At 44.3% G+C, this 20403-nt stretch overlaps 2 protein-coding genes across 2 annotated transcripts in view; one reads left to right on the top strand and one right to left on the bottom strand.

Annotated features, from left to right (window-relative positions):
- The window catches only part of LOC120900289 (phosphatidylinositol phosphatase PTPRQ), a 190992-nt gene that overhangs the window by 105316 nt on the left and 65273 nt on the right, over positions 1 to 20403 (top strand). The gene's annotated exons all lie outside the window — the stretch shown is intronic.
- On the bottom strand, positions 1807 to 3795 carry LOC120900294 (DNA-binding protein HEXBP-like). Its single transcript, XM_040307097.1, has 2 exons — positions 3060 to 3795; positions 1807 to 2986 (listed from the first exon to the last, which is right to left on the bottom strand). Exons 1-2 carry the CDS (start codon positions 3492 to 3494, stop codon positions 2975 to 2977), a joined length of 447 nt encoding a protein of 148 aa, XP_040163031.1. The 5' UTR covers positions 3495 to 3795; the 3' UTR covers positions 1807 to 2974.

The raw sequence follows: 20403 nt of genomic DNA, 5'->3' as shown, positions 1-20403 counted from the left end.
TTATTCGCTTCTAGAACCCCATCGTAGGGTAGTTGTGTGAGTTGACATCCTTCTACATCGCGTACCACGTACCTATCATGGGGCAACACTTTATGGATGACGTAAGGTCCCCTGAATTTAGGATTGAGCTTCTTATTACCACTATCGGTGGTATCAGAGTAACGTATAGCCACTAAGTCACCTTCCTTATAGCACTGTGGTGGTTTGTGCTTTTTGCTAAAGTATTCCTCATTCTTCCGTTGAGACTCTTCTATGTTTTCTAACGCTTTAGCCCGAATGGCTTCTAAGTCCCTAGAGGCTCGATCAAATTTCTCATCCAGGTATTCGGCTAACTCGTCTGGAACTTTACCGCGTTGCTCAACACCAAAGAGTAGGACAGAGGGGCAGAAGTTCGTAGATGTGTGGACGGTATTGTTTAAAGCGTATTCGGCTGACCGCAACTTGGATACCCAATCGGTCTGGTCTGGAGCATCAGATAGTTTGCTAAGGATAGGACGCAACACACGGTTCACCCGTTCTACCTGTCCATTGCCTTGTGGGGATCCGGTGGCGTTGAGGACATGGCTAATGTTATGCGATTCCAAGAAGTCCTCAAACAAGGTTGAGGTGAAACAAGTAGCTCGATCGCTAACAATCCGCCTAGGGCGGCTATAGTAAGACATATATTGGGAAAGGGCAGCACACGCTTCCTTCGCATTAGTTGAGGAGGTTGGGTAAAGTTTGGTTAATTTAGTGAAAGCATCGATAACAACAAGTATATACTTCTTGCGTAAGGGAGAACTAGGGAGCGGACCTAAATGGTCAATATGGATGGTATCGAAGGGTAAGGGTTCTTTAGGGATGCTGTACATATTCCGGGCATTAGTATGATGAGGTGCAGAATAAACAATGCACTTGAGGCAGTTCTTAATGAATTTGTCGATAGTGGGCTTCATGTGGGGGAACCAGTAATGCTGACTGATTTTGCTGAAGGTTTTGTTTATGCCCAGGTGGCCAATTCGCTCGTGAGTGTGTCTAATTACGTTGTCGACCATTTCCGAAGGGACATACAATTGAGGTTGACCATCAGGTATGTCGCGATAGACAAGCCCATCTTGAAGTAAGAATCCGTCAACTTCTTCTGACTCTAACCGATGTTTAAGAGCTTCGATAGATGGGTCACGCGTCTGAGCTACTTGAAGCTGGAAGTCAAGGTCAATCTCACCGATGGCACCCACAGCTTCGGTGCGACTCAGTGCGTCGACATGAGGCATAGAAGTGCCTGAGCGATGACAGATGGTATAATCGTAATTTTCCAGAAACAAGGACCACCTGGCAATCTTAGCGGAAGCATTACGGTTCTTAAGGGTCTCGACCAGAGAGTTGCAGTCAGTAACTATCTTAATGGGGAGCCCATGAACATAAGTGTGAAAGCGCTTAAGAGCGTAAATGATGGAAAGAGTTTCAAGCTCATAACTGTGTAACTTGGACTCGTCTTTTGAAGTGGTTTTGGAAAAGTAAGCAACAGGGTGCAACTTATTGTCATCCTGTTTCTGAAGGAGAATAGCGCCAAAACCAAAGGAACTTGCGTCACAGTGTAATTCGGTTTCCCGTTTTGGGTCGAATATGGAAAGGACAGGAGAATGCACAAGTTTGTCACGTAAGGTTTCAAAAGCATGCACACAATTTGAATCAAAGTTAAATACTTCGTCCTTCTGAAGAAGTTTTGTCATAGGTTTAGCGATGCAAGAGAAAGATGGAACAAACCGTCGGAAGTATGAAAACAGACCAAGACAACGTCTGAGTTGCTTTAAATTAATGGGCATAGGGTAATTAGTAAGTGCTTTAATGTGCCTATCACTAGGCTGAATTCCAGAAAAGTTAGCTTTGTAGCCCAAGTATTCTATTTCTTCATGGACAAATTTGCACTTGTCAAGACGAAGTTCTAAATTATTCTGCTTAATCTTTTCTAATACGGACCGAAGGGTACTGAAGTGAGAGCTAAGATCGGTAGAAGCGATGATGATGTCATCGAGGTACACTACTATTCTGCCATCATCAATGAATTCCCTTAATATAGAATTAATAAAACGTTGGAATTCGGAAGGGGCGTTACGAAGACCGAAGGGCATTTTCAGATATTCAAATTGACCATCTGGGGTCACAAAAGAAGTGTAAGGGATAGATTCCTCACTCATTGGGACTTGATGGAATCCGCTTTTCAAATCCAGCAAACTGAAGAATTTTTTTCCACATAGATGCTCCAAACAAGTTTCGATAAGGGGTAATGGGTAATTGTCCCGAACTGTAATTTTGTTGAGGGGCCGGTAATCCACACACATACGAACCTCGCCACTCTTTTTCCTAACGAGGACAAGCGCAGAAGCATAAGGAGAATTACTGGGCCGGATGATGTTTTCTGCTAACAGTTTATCAACAATTTGCTTAACCTGCTGTCTTTCACCATAAGAGAGTCTTCGCGGCTTAGTAAATATTGGTGTATCATGAGTCAGATTGATTTTCATAGGGTGTTTGAGCGGTATAACATCTGAAGTATAGTTGAGGTATGAGTTTTCAACAATAGAATTGACTATTGAACGTTGTTCCAAAGATAGTGTTTTTCCTAAATCCAATTCATTATCAGCTTCAGCCACATCGAGCGCACAAATACTCCTAATAGCATCGTCTAATTTTTCTGGAAGAATCGTATCTACTTCTTTAAGTTCCGTCGATATAGGTTTAGTAATACATGAAGTTGTAAGAGATGAATACGTAAGAAAAATATTAAGTGAGTTCAGTAAATCGCGACCGATAATGACTGGCCACGCAATTCCAGGTAATATAATAAAAGAGTGTCGAACGGAATGATTCTTAAATCGGATAGTACAATCGATCTTTCCTCGAGAATAAAGTGGTCCCTTAATCATAGTGCAGTATTCGGTAGCGGAAAGAGGTCCTAGCATCTTAACTGGTACTATCGTGTCGCTAATGAAGCTCACAGGACTTCCTGTGTCGAGAAGGGAACGAACGCAGGGAAGGGTGGTACGCTTAGCAGAAGGGTGGAAAAATGTCAAACTCACCTCTTGATTTGTGGCGAGAGCTTCGTCCGAACTAGTATTGCCCTCGACAGTGGCGTTGGCCCGACGTTCAGGGCAGTTACGGTAGACGTGTCCAGTCTGGAAACAACGAAAACATCCGCCGGGTGGGCGCTTAGGTCGCGGGCACGCGTTCTGAAGGTGTCCGAATCGGGAGCAGTTGAAGCAGCGGATGGGTTCCTGCGATGGGCGGGGCCGTTCCATACAGCTGTTCGTTGTGGCCCGGGCATCAGCGGAAGGGGGCTGGGTGGTGCAAAGATGACGGCAAGATTCGAAAAGTTTCAATTTCTTCCGGAAGTCGTTCATCGTAAGAGGCATGAAATGCAGACTCGACGTAATTGACGGGCTTCCCAAGCCGTCGATGACGATCGGGATCAGTTCTGAATCGGCGATACTGGCTTGGTCTGCGATGCGCTGCATGTCAAACAAGTAGTGCAGGGCGGATTCCTGGGGCCGCAATCGACGGTTACGGAGTTGGCAATAAACGGACTCGGGCGTAGCAACGACGTGAAGATTGTCGATCAACTCTTTCTTCAACTCATCATAAGTGGTGACAACAAGTTCTTTTGCGACGTTAGCGGCTGTGCCGGTGAGAAGCCGAAGGGTGAAGAAAAATTTATCTGCATCGCGCACTCGGTAAAGTGCGAAGAGACGCTCCAAGTCGCGGAACCAACGGATGACATTGGGGTTCTTATCGGCGTCGAGTGGCTCGATGAAAGCTTCAAAGTCCTTAACGCAAAGGGCGGCTGGCTGCTGTGTTTCAAGTTGGTGCACCTTTTGGCGTAATTCAGCAAGCTGCTGCTGCTGTCGCAGCTTCTCAAATTGGGCCTCGATGTCGTCAGGGCCGCGGGGAAAGGCAGCGGCCATACCATGGGCAGAAGGAAGGGCGGAAACGGTATCAGTGGTATTTTGCATCGAAGCGGCAGTGTTCGCAACATTTTCGTGATGCGCAAAATCGTCGTCGCCATTGTAATCTGGAAGGCACAAAATGGCGGCATCTTGGTGGTTTGCACAAGCGGGAGCCGGTGTCGTCGCTGAGGTAGTGGGCGACGCCGCACGGGGGGAACGAGCGACCGGCTCGTGGGAGGCATAAAGCTGTCGGAATTGTGTGACGGTAGCGGAATCCGGCACGTCGACACCGGTCTCGATAAGCGCCCGACGAAGTACTTTTTTCCTCAGCATGATGGAAAATGGCGTTGTGTCATACACACACGTACACAGGTACACACGGATACAGGCTGTTAGGCGGCTTGCAGGCGGTTTTGCAGGCGATTTTTGTTGGTAATCCCACTTCTGAGATGTAACGACCAAGCGTTTTACGGTTGGCAGAAGGTTAATTGGTCGTTTTAATAAGATTTAGCACAATTCGGAAGAGCACACAAATAATTATACGCAGAAGTCAGTGGCTTACGTCTGTTCAGTTCAATGTCGCGCCAAGAAGAGAGCTTTATTCTATGACAGTTCATCTAGCACACCGGGTGCTCCAGCGGTCAAGGTATAATGCGTTTATACCGCTGCGTTTGGGGTTCGGGTTGAGTGCACAGTGGGCGATATTAGTCCGGACGTTACAATTGTCTGCTTATACTTACATTTGAATGTTCTATATTTATGTTTCTTTGTTTATGTTTGTTTATTTATTAAATTTTATGTCTTGGAGATGGTTTATCGCCTTTTTTCATATTTTTATTTTCATTTAACTTCTGTTGATGGAATATTGTTTTCTATTATTTTGCTTAGGTTTTTAGTGTAACAATATGCTGTTTAAATTATTATAATATTATTTATTCCAAAGTCAAATTATTTTGTTTTTGTGTTACGATTTTCTCATATTTATCGTACGTTTTCCTATTCCGTGAGTTTACTCTTGTTTCTATTTTCTACTTTTCAACTATCCATTTAACCAATAACAGAGTACGTATCAGCTTAAAACAGAGCATCAATAGTTAAAAATGAAACTCTATATTCTATGTCCACTGGCTTAAAACTTTCAAATTATTCACCATCAGCGTTGTAGCATGGCATCCAGCAATAAAAAGAAGCCATTTTATCTGATCAAACTCTTCCATCGCTTGACTCGCGCTCATCCAATTGCACGCTTCCAATTGGCGAACGCGACGTGAAAGGGGTTGCGTGTGTATCCAACAGACATCAACCCCTTCCCTCTTAAACGGTCGCACCACGCATGCAACAACCACCACATACACACATACGCGCGGCGCTTGAATACGACTCAATGGCGTTCGTTCATCCATTGCTGTAAAAACCCTTTGGCTGCTCAAAATCACGCCAACCAAAACGGGCAACTCCGCCCCTGTTTTCGTTCACCCCTTTTTTTTTTTTTAAGCGTGCTGTAAGTGCGCACCATTCTCATTTGAATATCGAGTGTGTGTGTGTGTGTATGTGTGTGTATGTTACAAGCGTGTGTTGCGTGTGCATTGGTTGGGAACAGAGCAAACACTCGCGCGTATAAATAACTCGGGAGCAGCAGCATGATGCGCACGGTGTGTTACTAATAGAAAACACACGAGAAGATAAACTTAAGTAAAAAAAAAAACAATTCCACTCTCTCGCTTTGAGCGAACGAAGAACCCTTTTCTTGCTCTTCTTGCTGTGTGTTTGCTTTTGCGTAATAGGGGTAGCTGCGCGCTGTGTATGTATGCGTTCGGTTGCGTGTGTGAAAAAGGGGTTACCGTTTTTAAACGGGGTTTCGTCGTGTGTCTCTCTTTAACACAAGTAACGGGGCAAATGCGTCTCATTCTATTCCCGTTTTCTTACCGAAGTTTTGCTACACACACAAACACCCGCCTAGTGTGTATGTGTTTATTTTTATGTTTCCGTGCGTATTTTTATGTATCTTCTCCCTGGTGTGGGGCTGTAAAAATCTCGCGCAGCGTCAGTAAAGGAAGAGAATGATTGCAATCTTTCGCACCCACCCACTCACGCACTCACCCACATTCCGGTTGGTTAGTGTCTCGACAAAAGGCAGGCGACTCGACTGCGGAACTCGACAGGTTCGTTTATCTTCTTCACATACTCCTAGCGCTGCCCTCCCTCATACCTTTTCACCACGCACAACACGCACACTCCCGTCCAACCCAATGAGTGATGGTGACACTGACAATGGAACACACCGAACCGACACAGCGAAAGGATTTCGCTTTCACCTCCATCGCTTCCTACCCCCAAAGGTCTCCAGCGACCCTCTTTGCTCCCCTTGTTCCTGTAGAACGAAAAAAAAGCAGAGCACGAAGCAACGCGCAGCAACGAAATGCCATAAAAAGGGTTCAGTTGCGGGGGGTTTTGCTTTCGATTTTCTTCCTCACGCACGCCGCAGTGGTTCGTCTGGGGGTGGACACAAACACGGAAGACCGTCCGTCGAAGCGGGGGAGCTAGGAATTGGACCGGACTTGTATGTGTTGTGCTTTCAACTCTCACTTTTCCGGCGAGGTGAAAGGATAAAGGATAACGTGTACATAATGTGGGTTTCGCTGCTGATGGGTTCTGGCACGTTACGTTACACATGCTCACATAACACAGCGGTTGTGTTTGGGGGGTGTGTATGTGTGTTTGTGGGCAGTTTGTGTGGAAAAGGGTCCGAGAGACGACGGTGCTAGTACGCATCAGGAAGGAAAGTCATAAAAAGCAATGTGACTGGGTGGATGGGTGGATGGGTGGTGGATCAGGAAGGACGCATCGGACGCATCACATAACGATGCCGCACAAGGGGTTACGTACGTGATGAATGAGTTGCGAATTTCGCCCTGTTTTCCGTTCATCCCTTTCGCTTTTGATGGTCTATTTCTTTATTTTCGATCGTCGAAAGGGGAGGAAACAGGAGGAACCTTTGGGATTGAACTACATTTCTACACCGTACGTATCTGAGCGCAGTGTGTGTTGGAACAAGGGTGGTCAGTCTGACAAGGCGAAGGTTTCCGGTTCGGGGAGGGATGTTATGTTGGTTACCGTTTTATTTTCGCTTGCTCAGCTTGCTCAGCCTGGCAAGTTCGTTAGTAAAAGGGGATGCTGTGGGTTGTTTGTTTTTATTGAATTTTGTTTCAACCCAAAGGAAGCTTCATTGCTATTAAAATAGTGAACAGTAATATAGAAAAATTCCATTTTGGAGATGAAATATAAAACACAAATTCATTATAAGCCTTAACATAAATGTAAAAATACTTGACAACCTATTATTTATACATTAAACATATTATATAATGAAACTCGTGCAAAAAAATAAAAAAATAGTTAGCAAAATAAAAGAAAGTATTAAACAACCAAATCAAGTCAAGTAATAACTGATTTGATACAACAAAGAAACAAAGAAATATAAACGTGGAAATAAATTCCTGAAAGAAATAATTAAAGAAAGAATGAAATGTAATTTACAGACAACTTAAAGCTAGCTAATAAACTAAAATGCAAAAGAAAAACAAACAAAAGCTAAAAAAGGGGAAGAAATGAAAAAGATTACATAAAAAGTTATTAAAATAAACTCAAAATATTTATCAATGGAAACCAATACGAGATTCTCTAATATTAATTTAAAAAATAGACAAAAAACGTTCTTAATTTACAAAGCAAGCAAATAATGGAAAGTTTTGTTTGGTTTTACTCAATTTCAACCAATGGAAATTGTGGACAATCTTGCTCTCTTTTATTTACAAACATTTCCGTACATGAAGATGCTTCCACACTAGTACCCTTGCCGTTGCAGCATATAGAAAGGATTTTCGCTAGCCCTCCTCAACCATGTCAACCACTCCGCTCCCCTCCTATTCAGCATCCCCGCACACGATTCTTCTGTCAATCATCAAAGCGTCCCCGACTCCGTTCGTCCATACCGTCTGTGGCCCCCCACAAAACAAAACGGAGCGCCCTAGAGCACACACACACACACACACACCCGAGCCGTCGTAAAACCGTTTCGCAATCAATAATATTTTCCAGGATGTGATTAATGCGATTTTCGTTTTGCGTTAGTGGCCGTATCTCGTAACACAGGTCGAAACCTTTCCATGTGTGTGCGTATGCCTCTCTCGGCGTATGTGTGTGTGTGTGTGAATGTCCCCATTCCCTTCGCTTATTCGGACAGTGCGTTTGGCCTTCCTGTTATCTCCCCTGGCCACATACACACATACACACATCCGGAAAAGGGACACATGTGACCGACTGAACACACACGCACGCTTGCCATCCGCCCCAAATGGGTCGTAACGCACGCGTGAGGCAATATAACAAAAAGGGTAAGATTTATTATTTCAGCCCTTTTGTTGATGGGAGGTGGTGTAGGTGGAGGAACACTCCCCACCGGAATAAAGGGCGTAGAGAAGCCAGTTCTCTTTTTCCTGGCGGATGAAGGGAACAGGGTGGCCTAGTAGAAGGAACGGATTGTGTCAGCTTGTTGGGGGTTGATTTCTCAAGGCAAGAATATAAAGATTCCGCCATTTTCCCCTTTCTCTCACTCGGGACACTCAACTGACTGTACATATATAGCGCAGCGGAAGAAGCGTAACGGGAATGGTAGATAAAGTTTTCAACCCCAAAAACCCCGTGGTGGTCGCTCTATGTCCCTTGAGGTATTGGTTTTGGTGGCTGGGGTGGATAGGGTTGGGCATTTTTTTTTTGTTTATAAAGCATTTTCGGTATCGATTTTTGCCACTGCTTACGAGGGTGGAAGGAAATGGTGTATTTAAGATGACCCTTAAATAACAGGGAGCATGGTGTGTGGTGATGGTGAAATGGTGAAGCCATTATCAAAGGTTGAACCTGGTGCCCATTTCTTTCATGACGTATGGTATGAAAGGTACCCCAGTTGAACCGTTTTACCAGAAACACATGCTAAGAGTTTTAGGTGTGATTGAACCTTATTTAACCTATCGTTTCGTTAGAAATTCCCAACGACAAGTTCTTTAAATTTTCACTTCTAAACGCACATCTAAAGGCACTGTCCCCAACGCTGCCCTCATGATATGATATGGGATGATGCTTGCTTCAAATTATTTCACTTCGATTGCTACTCAGATGAAAGCCGGAGTTTGTTTTCCCGGAATCGAAACTGTTCTTCATCAACATCACCATCACTACCACCACCATCATCGTCATCATTATCATCATCATCATGAATCTCCAGCATCATGTCACAACGCGTGTCGTCCGCAAACTTGCCTCGACTGGGAAGAGACAACATTGGGAAATTCGTTCACCGCCCTCGGAACGGACACGGCTCCGAAACCGTTCAGCATCGTGTGAATTAAAAATTCGTCTTGTTCAATAATTCAGCAAGCATAAAGGCTATTAAAATATGTATGACCGATGTGTTGAATTGACGAATTGCTTGCCGTTCAAGTATCACCGTTGGGGGATGCGCGTTGTCGAATCTTGCCGACACATTCTTGCTATGGTGAGCGATGTGGGCGAGACTATTACAGTGGTTAGGTTGATGTTAGGAGTGGTGTTAAATTGAATTTAGGATATGTTGTTCTATATATTGTTGATGATGGAAAATGATAAGAAAGAAGAGAATTGTTTTGAATATATCCTGTTTCTTCATACATGCTTTTGTATTTTAACCATTATTTTATAGCTTCTAGGTATATATTATCAACCCACACTGTGCATCTCGTCAACCAATTGGCATGGAGCCGATTTTTTGTCCACTTTCCTATCATCTAAAGCACCATCAAACGCAACATTCTCTAATTCAATGCTCAGTGTCCTAAGTTCCATTCGCTTTTAACGTTTTGGTGAGCATCCCTTCGCACCACCACCACCACCACCACCACCAACTTTAACTTCACCGGAAAATGTTAATGAGGATCGCGTATTACGATGGCCAACCGTGTACCGACCAGCGCTTGTTCCGCTACCCTCTCCCCTTCGTGCAAATATGCTTTGCTCCCATCTGAGCTGATTGCTGCAACATCTTCTAGCGTGCGAAAAACACATTGATTGAATTTCCAATTTATGTTCGGGGCGAATGTTTTCATTAAAATGTTATTTGATCTTCGAGAGTGCTGCTGAGGCGTGTTCCCTCCCTCCCCTATCACGCGGTGGCTCGTCATCGTTCGTCAACCGTTTGGTGAACATTCTTTCAGCATCCAACAAAAAAAGAGAGAAAGAGAGAGAGCATTCTGCGTAACGTGCCACACAGGCAAATAGCGCAGGCATCGATGCAGGAATTTGGTGCAATTAAAAAATTCTAATGACTCTTGACATTGCGTCCCGCCTTGGTGAGTTCGGTCGTCGAGGGGCTTGCGAAGCCATTTCTTCTCTCCCTCAGTCGCTCAGTGTGGTCTCCGGACTTCTTGATGTCCACTCAATACCACGATGATTAACATATTTTGATTTCACGTCCAACGTGCCAACGTTCCAAGCCCCGCGTCGTTTGTTCGGAAGGTGACAAAACTAAACGCTCTGGTGGCATTGTTCGCTGCATGACACTTCAGAAAAAACACAGTGACATTTCAACACCATCAAATTCAAAATGGCCTTGCGTTGTGAATGGTTGCAATTTCTTTCCCATGCCCATTATGCATTTAATTTCAAATGCATTTCCACCGGGCATAGTGGGTTTTGTGTGTTTGCTCAAAATGTGTGAAAAAATGGCACAGAAATGAGATGACTTGAGTTCTGCTGTGGTACTGTATTAAAATCAAGCAGTACATTGTTGTAGCGCTGGATGGAAATGTTTGTGTCAAAACGCCTATAACTCGCCTCCTGAATGACGGACCACCACGCGGCATTCGATGCATTGTTCTGCAACATGATTTCCAGATGGAAACTCCCAGAAGGGAGTGTACCGGTGTTAGGGATACTATTTGAAATGTTTGCTTATGAAAATGTCAAAAGCGATGTAAGGAAATATGTTGCAAATGTTCACATTGAAACGATCTTTGCTAAATCATTCCGAGTTTCTTTAGGATTTTTATTGTTTTCCGTTAAAGGTGAAACCTTTTCTCGCCCGTTTGTTTGCAGTACAGCCAACTTTGTTTTCGTGTACATAACCAAATAGACAAATACTTGTAGAAACTCGTTCTCCAAAAGATCCGAACATTTTTGACCAAAGTTCGAATTCGGGGCAAAGAATCTATAGAGCGCACAATACAGCAAAGAACCATCCCAAGCAATGTTAAGTGTACCCTTTTACAACCGCAGCTATTTGCTCAGTGATAAGTAGGCCAGGAAGAAAAAAGGATTCATTTCTTCCGACGGGTTTCATTCCGCCGACGGGTTAAAGCGGCCAACAAACGGTGCGGTGTCCTTTACCTTTGCCGCCGGAAATGTACCATTGGCAGTGTTTGATTCCACCGACGGTACTCGCGATAAGCAGCAGACACACGTCCACGCATACAAATAAGCCTACAAGAGTCGAATGATCTTACACATCGGGTCCACCATCGTTTTTGAAAATAAATCTTCCTAGTGACACTTTACGCTAAACCAGTTCGTCTATTTATTTCATCGCCCACCCTATAAGAACAGAGCAAAGGGAGAAGGAACGAGAAAAAAACGATGACTTTGACACTTTTTTTAATGTGACCACGAGCATCACATCCCCCGAGCTACTGCGTTTGGTCGCGTGCTAGTGGTGCTGCTGCGCTACCACTGGCTGTCATGGTCACGCCAGCTTCCCCGGCTGCGTTGTTTATACGCTGTGGATGCGCTTTTATAATGGGCGCAGCGCACATACGCACTACCTTGCCCTGATGATGGTCATAATGAGGTATCTAGCTCTTGGAAGGGAAGCGCGCGCGCGTGCTCGTACATAAGAATAACAACAACTACAAAAAAAAACCGAACAGCATCCCAGCAGCGGCATCTTGCTACTTGCGGTTGCCACAGAATGGTTGTGATTTCGAGAGGGGGTTTTCTTGCGCCTCTTGAAGGGAGATAAATGATGAACCATTGTCCGCCGTCTCGGCAGGAATCGGTTGAAGCGTGTTTGCTTTTTTATTCCTGCTCTATGCATCGCCCCATTCGAAGCAGTTTGGTGTTGTTGTTTTCCTTTGGAGGCGTGTGTGTGTGTATGTGGTTTTTTATGATGTCGGTGTGTTCCTTCTTATTCTGAAGGAGTCTCCTCATTCCTGCACCCTGGGTTGGGATGTGATGGGATCTTCGTAAAAGCAGCTATTAAATACGTACTTGTCACCTATTTCACTCCCCATCCCCAAAACAGCCCAACCAGCACGAAGGTGTTGGTTAGTGTATTTTTACGCCGTCCAAATCCCCCGTCCTTTCCGTATCGAGTTACCACCGGCTCGTGTACCGGCTGATTGAGCGCTGCATGTACTACTCTACCCCTCTGAGTTGATGTCTATTTTTGGATCCATATTGCCCCAACGGCATACGTCATCGTTCCGTCTATTCCGAAACGGGAAGTCGAGTTCGAGTGTACGTATGCATCATTCAGAGAAGATCAGAACTAGATTCCAGTTCTGTCCTTTGGTTCTCGTAGCACATTGGGATGGAGCTCTTTTGCCAGAAACAACGCCACGTACGACAAGTGACACCCAGAAGGTTGTTGACATCGAAGCGGTAGCCGTAGCTGGTTGCATAAAGCACAACGCTTCCAATTCCGATGATGGCGAATAACCCTTAAGCTAAATCTAACCATCGTCCCCGGCACGCGATATTCAATCAAGCCGATGTACCTCTAGAAGCGTTCCCCAGGGAAGAGTTCGATCGACGGGACTGTTGGGACCGCTCCGAGTTAACTCTTGCCTCTCCTTTCGAACGAGTTCTCGCGTGGTCCCCGTTTGGGCGCATTGGTCGCGTGCGGGTGCGCTGCAACGGTGCGTGACCGCTGCCATTTTGTAACGTTTGATTGCTTCCTGGCAAAAAAAAAGGTTCGAGAAGCTAGCACGGGGAAGCGCGCCCACGCTTCCCTGGACCCGTAATAAAGTAAATGATATTTTTACGACTCTTTTAAATCGAACGATGGGAAGTAAGAACGGAGAGCAAACCCATACACATGCACGCTACGCACCCAAAAAGGGGTGCTGTTTTGGGGGAGGAAGTTTTATTTTTGAAACCCCTCCACCCAACGCGCCTTCCTTGTTAGCTTGTTTTTGTTTAATGAGAAGCTTCCTCTTTCTTTAGGGAAGTAAAAACCGAGAAAAAAAAACGATGAATTCCCCTTCGGTCGCCCAAGGACCTTCTGGTGTTTCTGGTCTGACGGATGTATTAATTTACATGCGTGATGGTGAGACTAAGATATGGCTAAAGGGCCACCCTTCGGTAGCACGCACTAGCTAGCCTAGGTAAAGCCGGGGCGAAAGACTCTCTGCTTTCTCTCTCTTTCTCTTTTTATCGGTGGGTTCATTAGCGTACGGGCGTCAACCAGTACCGCGGAGGGTTGACAAATCGAACCCCATGTGAGGGTTAATGAAAATGCATACATTCCTCTTCCTTTTGGTGTGGCTTTGCCAAACCCAACGGTGCGGGGGAGGTAAGGAAATTTGTGTCCGGAAAAGTCGTGTTGAAATCGAACACACGTATCGCTTCCCGGTTTCGCCGGAATGATGGGTATCGTTTTAAGGAAATTAACCTTTTGCCGGCACGCGCTACTAACGATCTGCTAAAGCGTGCGGCGTGTGCCAGCGTGCGTGAAGGGGAGGCCTGTTGGGGAGCCCGGGATTGTGCTGGTTTGATAAAGCGAAGCGCGCGTAAGCACGAGACCGAGAAGTAATCTGATTAAATATGAATTTATCGTCTTGTTATGCGATAGAGCCTCGATCAGGCTTATCGATGAATCGGTGAGTTGGTTGCTTTGTGGATGGACGAATGGGGTCGGAAAGAGAATTATGTGCCGGTTCTTGGAATTATTAGAGAAATTTTCGAACGCGTTATTGGAAACGGACAGCGATGATGGCCGAAACACTGTAAGGTGGTAATGAGTTGGAAAGTGTAGTATAATGTTATATTATTCAAATATTTAACTTAAGTTTCAACAAAAATAGTACGATTGAATCATACAAAACATGATAAAAATTGTAAGTAATTACCGTATTTTTGTTTAAAGCTTCAAGCATAATTTATATCATACATAGCAAACTGGATATGATTTATATTAAAAATATCGTTCTTAATCTAATAAAATTAAGACAATTCTGTATACTATACTGCAGATTAATTTCAACCAGTTGTTATTCTTCTTGTGTGGCATATCAACCGTTGTCTGTCTGGACTTGCCTCTCAGTGACTTATTGATTACCATATCAAGACAGGCAGTCTAGTGTTGGGTCAACAAAAATCCGGAATTGCTTCCGAATTGCAAAAATTGGAAGCGATTCCGGAAGGTATGTGCAAAATTCTGAACTCGGAGTCGTCCAGAGCCGTCCGGAGCCGCTAGTCGGCAGCCGGAGCCGGTTTTAGCCGTCGAAAACGTTGGAGCCGGTCGGAGCCGTCGTAACCAACGGAGCCGGTTTTAGCCGTCGGATTCGTTCAGACTTCAGGCTGTTACAACCACTCCGATAGTTCCGAACGGCTCCGACGGCTCCGGGCGGCTCTGGGCGGAATCGACGGTTTGAATTCGTCGGAATCAGAGCCGGAGTAGCAATGCTCGGAAGCGATTCCGAGCCGTGGGTACGATTCCGATGGCCCACCATTCAAGACAGTCCTACATATAGCCCGCAATTGAACGTGAAATTTTGTGGTTTTCTGCTATATTTCATTAACTTTTTTCAGAATTTAGCTTATCGTACACCAAAAGAAAGGATATTCAATTCCCCAACGATCTAGACTACACACAATATTAATTTAATAAATTAAATGCATTTCCTTGTGATTCACCGCTTTGTTCACGGTGAAAACATTTTGGGTCAATTTAAATAATACGGACTGTAATTCTAGTATATGCTTTTTTTAATTTGTTGCATCATTCAATGATATTATGTTGCAAAAAGGGAGTAATAATGAATTAAACTGCCTCTGGCACTTTAACGGCATCTGCAGTGCGAGAAACATATTAAACAGTTATAAATAAGCAAAAGGCTCGCCGATTAATAGCCATCAAAAGTTAATTTCATGAGACACATTCGGCCAAAGCGCCAAAGGTCACATTATATTTCGATTTTCTGTCCCAGAGAATAAAAGCAAAAAAAAAAGGGAAAAGAAACAACCCAAAATGACTCCACCCTAAGCGACCGGGATGCTGCTATCTCGTAAATCTTCTACCCACCAATCCACCCCGTTCGGAACGAAGGGCTTTTCTCCATCCCACTCTACCCATTTTGTGGGTGGCTGCGGCTGAAAATGTGGATCTAAAACTTCTCCAATCGTGCCCCGGGTTCATCCTTTCCCTACTGTTGCGTTGCTGTGCGAAAAGGGGGACTGTTTCCCAACCAATGCTTACCCCGGGGTCTCCCGGGAAACGGATTTTCAATGCCGGCCATTTTCCTGATGCTTCAAAATACACACACATACACGCACATACGCACATAGCCCACTAAATGTCCCCCTTTTTATTCGGGTAGGCAAGCGCAACAAAAGAAAAACATAAACTGCCGTATATATGATTTCTCGTATTTAACCCTTATTATATTCGGGTTCCGAAGTTCCATCATCTCGGTAGGCCAGCGTGCGCGTAAGGGTGTGCTCCTTTCCTACCAGCCTACACCACTGCCCACTCTCCCAACCACCCACCTGGGTGCCTGTGTTGATGTTTTCTTTTTTTCTGTGTGTTGCTTCTTCGTTTGGCGCGAGGGGTTAGTAGCGGGAAACTTTGATCCTTTCGCATTCGGTGCCGGAGTTTCCCTCGTTATGGCTGTCATCTGGAGTCTACCACCCGTACGGCTGGCGGGAAAACCGAAATGGAAACGGTCGGTTGGGTTTTGCGATTTTCGATTCTCCCGTTTCGATTTTTTCCTCCGAGCGCACACCCACCAACACCCAACACGGCGCATCACCGAGGGGTTCGAGAGTTTTATGTACTTTCGGCCTTACTCTTTCTTTCCACACACAGACTAACACACAATCAGACACACACACACTCGCACTCACCCTCCGGAAGCAGGATAGGCAAGGGCAAGGGTTGCTCTGCTGCAACGGGGTTTAGTGTTTCGTTTTCATTTGACCCTGTCGGAACGTCACCGTCGTCGTCGTCGTCGTCGGCGTCCTGGTCGTAGCAGAGAGATGGATTGGCCCGTCCGGTGCGGTGAACGGCCTGGCGAAAAGAAAAGCGAAAGTGAAACACAATCCTCGCTCTCTCTCTCGTAGCAGCAGCGGGGGGCCCTGGTTCGGATTCCAAAGGGGGTGATAAGTTTTCTCTTTATCCCTTTTCCCGCGCACACTCTCCCACACACACTTCTTCCGTGTTATCAAACTTCCCTTTTTTTGCGCTGCTTCCGGGATGTTCGTCTTTCGGGCGGGGAGAAGAATGGAAGAAGGAAAACTTTCCAGGGAGATGTGGTGGCCGCTGACGGGAGCATTTTCTTCCCTCAAAAAAAAAAAAAAGTAGAAGGAGGGTGAAAGCAACAACGACGCTGGCAATGGCCTGTGTGCATGTGTGTGGCGGATGGTTTTCTTTTGGTTACTTTGATGGGTCACCCTTTTGCTCGGGGAAAGTCTACCTATAATTTTCTCGTATTTCATTCCGGGCAAAGTCGAGGGCAGATCGCTTACTATTCTTATTTTGAGGAAAAGGAATGAATCTTTTCTATGTTTCGCTATGATTGCATTTACTAAATTTTACTATTTTTGGGAAAAAATTATTCCTCTTGAAAATAAAAGTACAATAAAGAGTAAAAAAGAAAAAGTAGAGTATTCAGGCTAATAAGGATAGATGGGTGTAAAATAAGGTAAAAAATAGCTCGTTAATATTACCCGAAAATTTCGATTATTTGTCAATTCAAAATAAATTATCTTTAATCTCAAGAAACCAAGGAACTATCAGTAAAAGGACAATAATAGTTCAATTTTAAATATATTTGGGCTTTTATTTGTTAAGCAATGACTTTGATTTGGGATGAAACAATAACTCATCGGTTATACGTTAGACAATAATGTGTGACTTAATTTATAGTTGAAATGTTTGATTTATCGTTATTTTTTACGATAAGAACTGCAACATTAGGAGCAAACAATATGTTTTACAAATTAAAAATTAAACTTACTTGTTGCACAGAGTTTAGTACAGAAATAAAGCCATAAAAGATGTATTAAATTTTATTCGTAAAAACTTTCTACATTAACTCTAACCTCTAGGACGATCGATCAGGCAGTTTGTTAGTGAGCTCGAGCGAAATTCGAACCACACTTGAGACGTGCCAGAGCAAACATAGAATTCACCAAGAAAAGACACAAAAAAAGAAGCAAGAAAGGAGTTATTCTGAATGATAAATTTATGCTTTCACTGCGTTCGTCTTCTTCCTAGTAGCTCGGAAGATCCACACCATCGCTACCCCGTTCCCCATCCTATTGTTCCACCGAAACCATCGGGCTGGACTTCCAAAAATTGCAAAGGAGGACAGCAAGTTGCTGTTGTTGTTAATCCTGTAGGATATTGTTCCCCTTTTGATCGAATGTTTTGTACTGTTTTTGTGAGTGTGTGTGTGTGGTTCTGTTTCGTTCGTTGTTATCATTGTAAAAACTTCCTGCACCGCAAAACAGGAGGAAAAATCATCTCGAAATGAAACGGGAAGGTTTAGGAAGGAAAATTCCCCTTTTCGACAACAACACGCCCTTGGCTACCTCTTTTCTCACTTTTATGTGAAAAGGAATTTTCATCACGAACAGCAGTAACAGCTTGTCTGGGTGGGCTGTTTTCTTGTTGGGGATTCGATGGAACGGAGCTAAGGGAAGAAGAGCTCAATATTGAAGAGATTAAACAATGCCTTCGTTGATATAGGGTCGGGAAAAGCCTAACCCCTTGCGCAGTAAATTGTTTGAATGCGGGGGGAGAAAACCAAGATAAAGAGTGTTCTTATCCCTTTGCTTGCCACAACAAGGAAGACTTTCCTCGTGGTGATGTTGTTTTGCTGGGCTCGCGTAATTTTTCCATTTTATTTCCCAACAAAACCAATCGGATTGTGCGTACTGTGGCATTGCGCGGATTGTGGCATTGCTTATTTTCAAATTTTCCTGGTAGGCCAACAGCATCAAAATGGGAGCCCCATTGTGCGTTTGGATGATAAGAAGCAAACAATGAAAGAGTAAGGTCTTTTGGTAATATGCGCAACGCAAAACGAAAGGGAAAATGCGGTCAAATCCTTCTATCAAAAATTTATGACCCTCATAGACGCCTTACCTTCCACCGCTTGCACACGCTGTTGGACACTGATACATAGCCAATTGGTATCCCCATTTCACTGGGACAGACACACACGCGCACAAAGGGACGTAAAAACGAAAGTAAAGGAAAATATAAAAATCCCCTTTTCCTTCGCTGTGAGAGTACGAGTTGCGCGTGCATCAGAAAACCCCTTCACTTCGTTGATTCTTTGATTTTCCCCAAATTTCGGTTTTGTTAACGAGCAAAACCCGAACCAAGTCACTGCGGAGACTCACTCCTCCACTATTCGTTTACGTGAGGGCAGTAAATCTTGCTCCAAAAGCAACCCCTTTTTAGCCCCGCTGCACACAAACCTAGCCGAGCCCACACATTCCCTTTTTTTGTTATTTGGGTTTTCCTCCGTAGTCTGTTATTTTTTGTCATTCCATACAGTTTTCTTTCAGTTAACGGTGTGTGCGTACTGCGGTGTTGCGCACATAGCTTTGCCCACTGGTACATGGTTGTCCTGAACCTGGGCCCACCTCCTCCCCCCGGTACCGTAACGCAATGCCGCAACGGGTTACTTAAAGGATTCGGCGATTCGATTTCCACGGTTTTCACATCATCCCTCTGTTTTATTTCCACCGCCCTGGGGCCGCCCTTTGCACAATCGGAATCGACAGCGCTTTCCGGCATAACGGGCAGGGCCGGTTTTTCGTTTCGAACCTAAACGAGTGGACCGTTTCCTTCCGCTCGGTCGGAAATGGTTGAATTGGCAGAAATTTAAGTCGTTACGGTTTTTATTGCACATATGCGAAACTACGGGTGAGTCGGGCCTGGTCGGGCGTTTTCCCTTTTAGCGAGGGGTTTGATCGGTAAAGGGGGTAGCCATGGCTTGTTGGGTGTTTTATCGAGGGGTTGCTCGATACGTACGGCATTGTGTTTGTGTGTGTGTATTTACTTCTTTTTTGGCAACTTTTGTTGCCGATTTGAACGCGATGAAACGCAATTGGAAGCTGCTAGTTGGTGCGGGTTTTTGAAGAGCTGTTGCGGTGGTTATTTCAGATGGTTATTGATATTTTATTTCTTTATATAGGGAACTATAAAAACGAATGGATGCCTTGCAATGTTTTTCAGCTAGTATTTTGATCTAGTTTACTTCACTGGGATACAGGGACGGCAAGTAAAAAAAGTTGATTTGTTTTGGATTAATACGATGTTATTATATGAAACTGGAGTGATTCATTTGTTTAAATAATATTTTTATTTTTAATGTAAAAGCTTTGAAGAATAAAAAACAATTTTTTTTTTGGTAAATATTGTTTGTTATGATACTTACTATATTTATAATGTATATCTAACAATAAAATATTTTGCTAAGCAATTAGTCATTATTCTGTGAAATAAAAGGAGAACAATCTATATGAGACTTACAACACCGGAAAGATTTTTTTGAAACATTATTTACACTCTATTTGCCCAATCAACACCATAAACAAATACAACAAAACACCTTCAATAAAATATGGCCTCTTACCGGGAGAACAACCAATGGAATAAAGCCATTACCCCTTTGTTGACACATCATTATTCACTGACGCCATTTTCTACCGCGCACAGCTCATTACCCCTTTTTTCTCACCGACACGTACGGCAAACCGCCATCGTTAGCACCGAGCACCGAGCAGCATCTAACCCTTTTTTATGGGCAGGAAAGAGCATCGCACGTTATAAATAACGACACATTCGTGAGGCGCGCCATCGAAACGACGCCACGTGCTTTGCTTCATTGCGCAAGCGTACAGCTCAAACACACACATACACACACGGGAAAGGGTTTTATGTTTCGAAAGGGTGACACACATATATCAACCCCTTTGCTTCCGTCCTCGGTCTCAGTCTGTCTCCCCTCTTCCATGCTTACCAATGCGGGCAGAGGAGCGAATGCGTGTGTTTAACCCCTTTGGCGATGTGCGTATATAAAAGCATAAACACATATAAAAACGCACCTAGACCTACCGCAGATTTTATGGGCACCAATCCAGCTCGTAACGATTGGGCTTGAAAGGGTTGGTGTGGTGCGGTAGTACGCTCCCATGCGCACACATAGAAATACGCATC

Source organism: Anopheles arabiensis, chromosome 3, assembly GCF_016920715.1.
Source record: "Anopheles arabiensis isolate DONGOLA chromosome 3, AaraD3, whole genome shotgun sequence".
NCBI classification, from domain to species: domain Eukaryota; kingdom Metazoa; phylum Arthropoda; class Insecta; order Diptera; family Culicidae; genus Anopheles; species Anopheles arabiensis.
The sequence above is the reverse complement of the archived record's forward strand: the minus strand, read 5'-3'. Positions and strand labels throughout refer to the sequence as shown.

Excerpts from the sequence above, each read along its gene's own strand:
- LOC120900294 (XM_040307097.1), bottom strand. The coding sequence starts at position 3,494 with ATGCAGCGCATCGCAGACCAAGCCAGTATCGCCGATTCAGAACTGATC.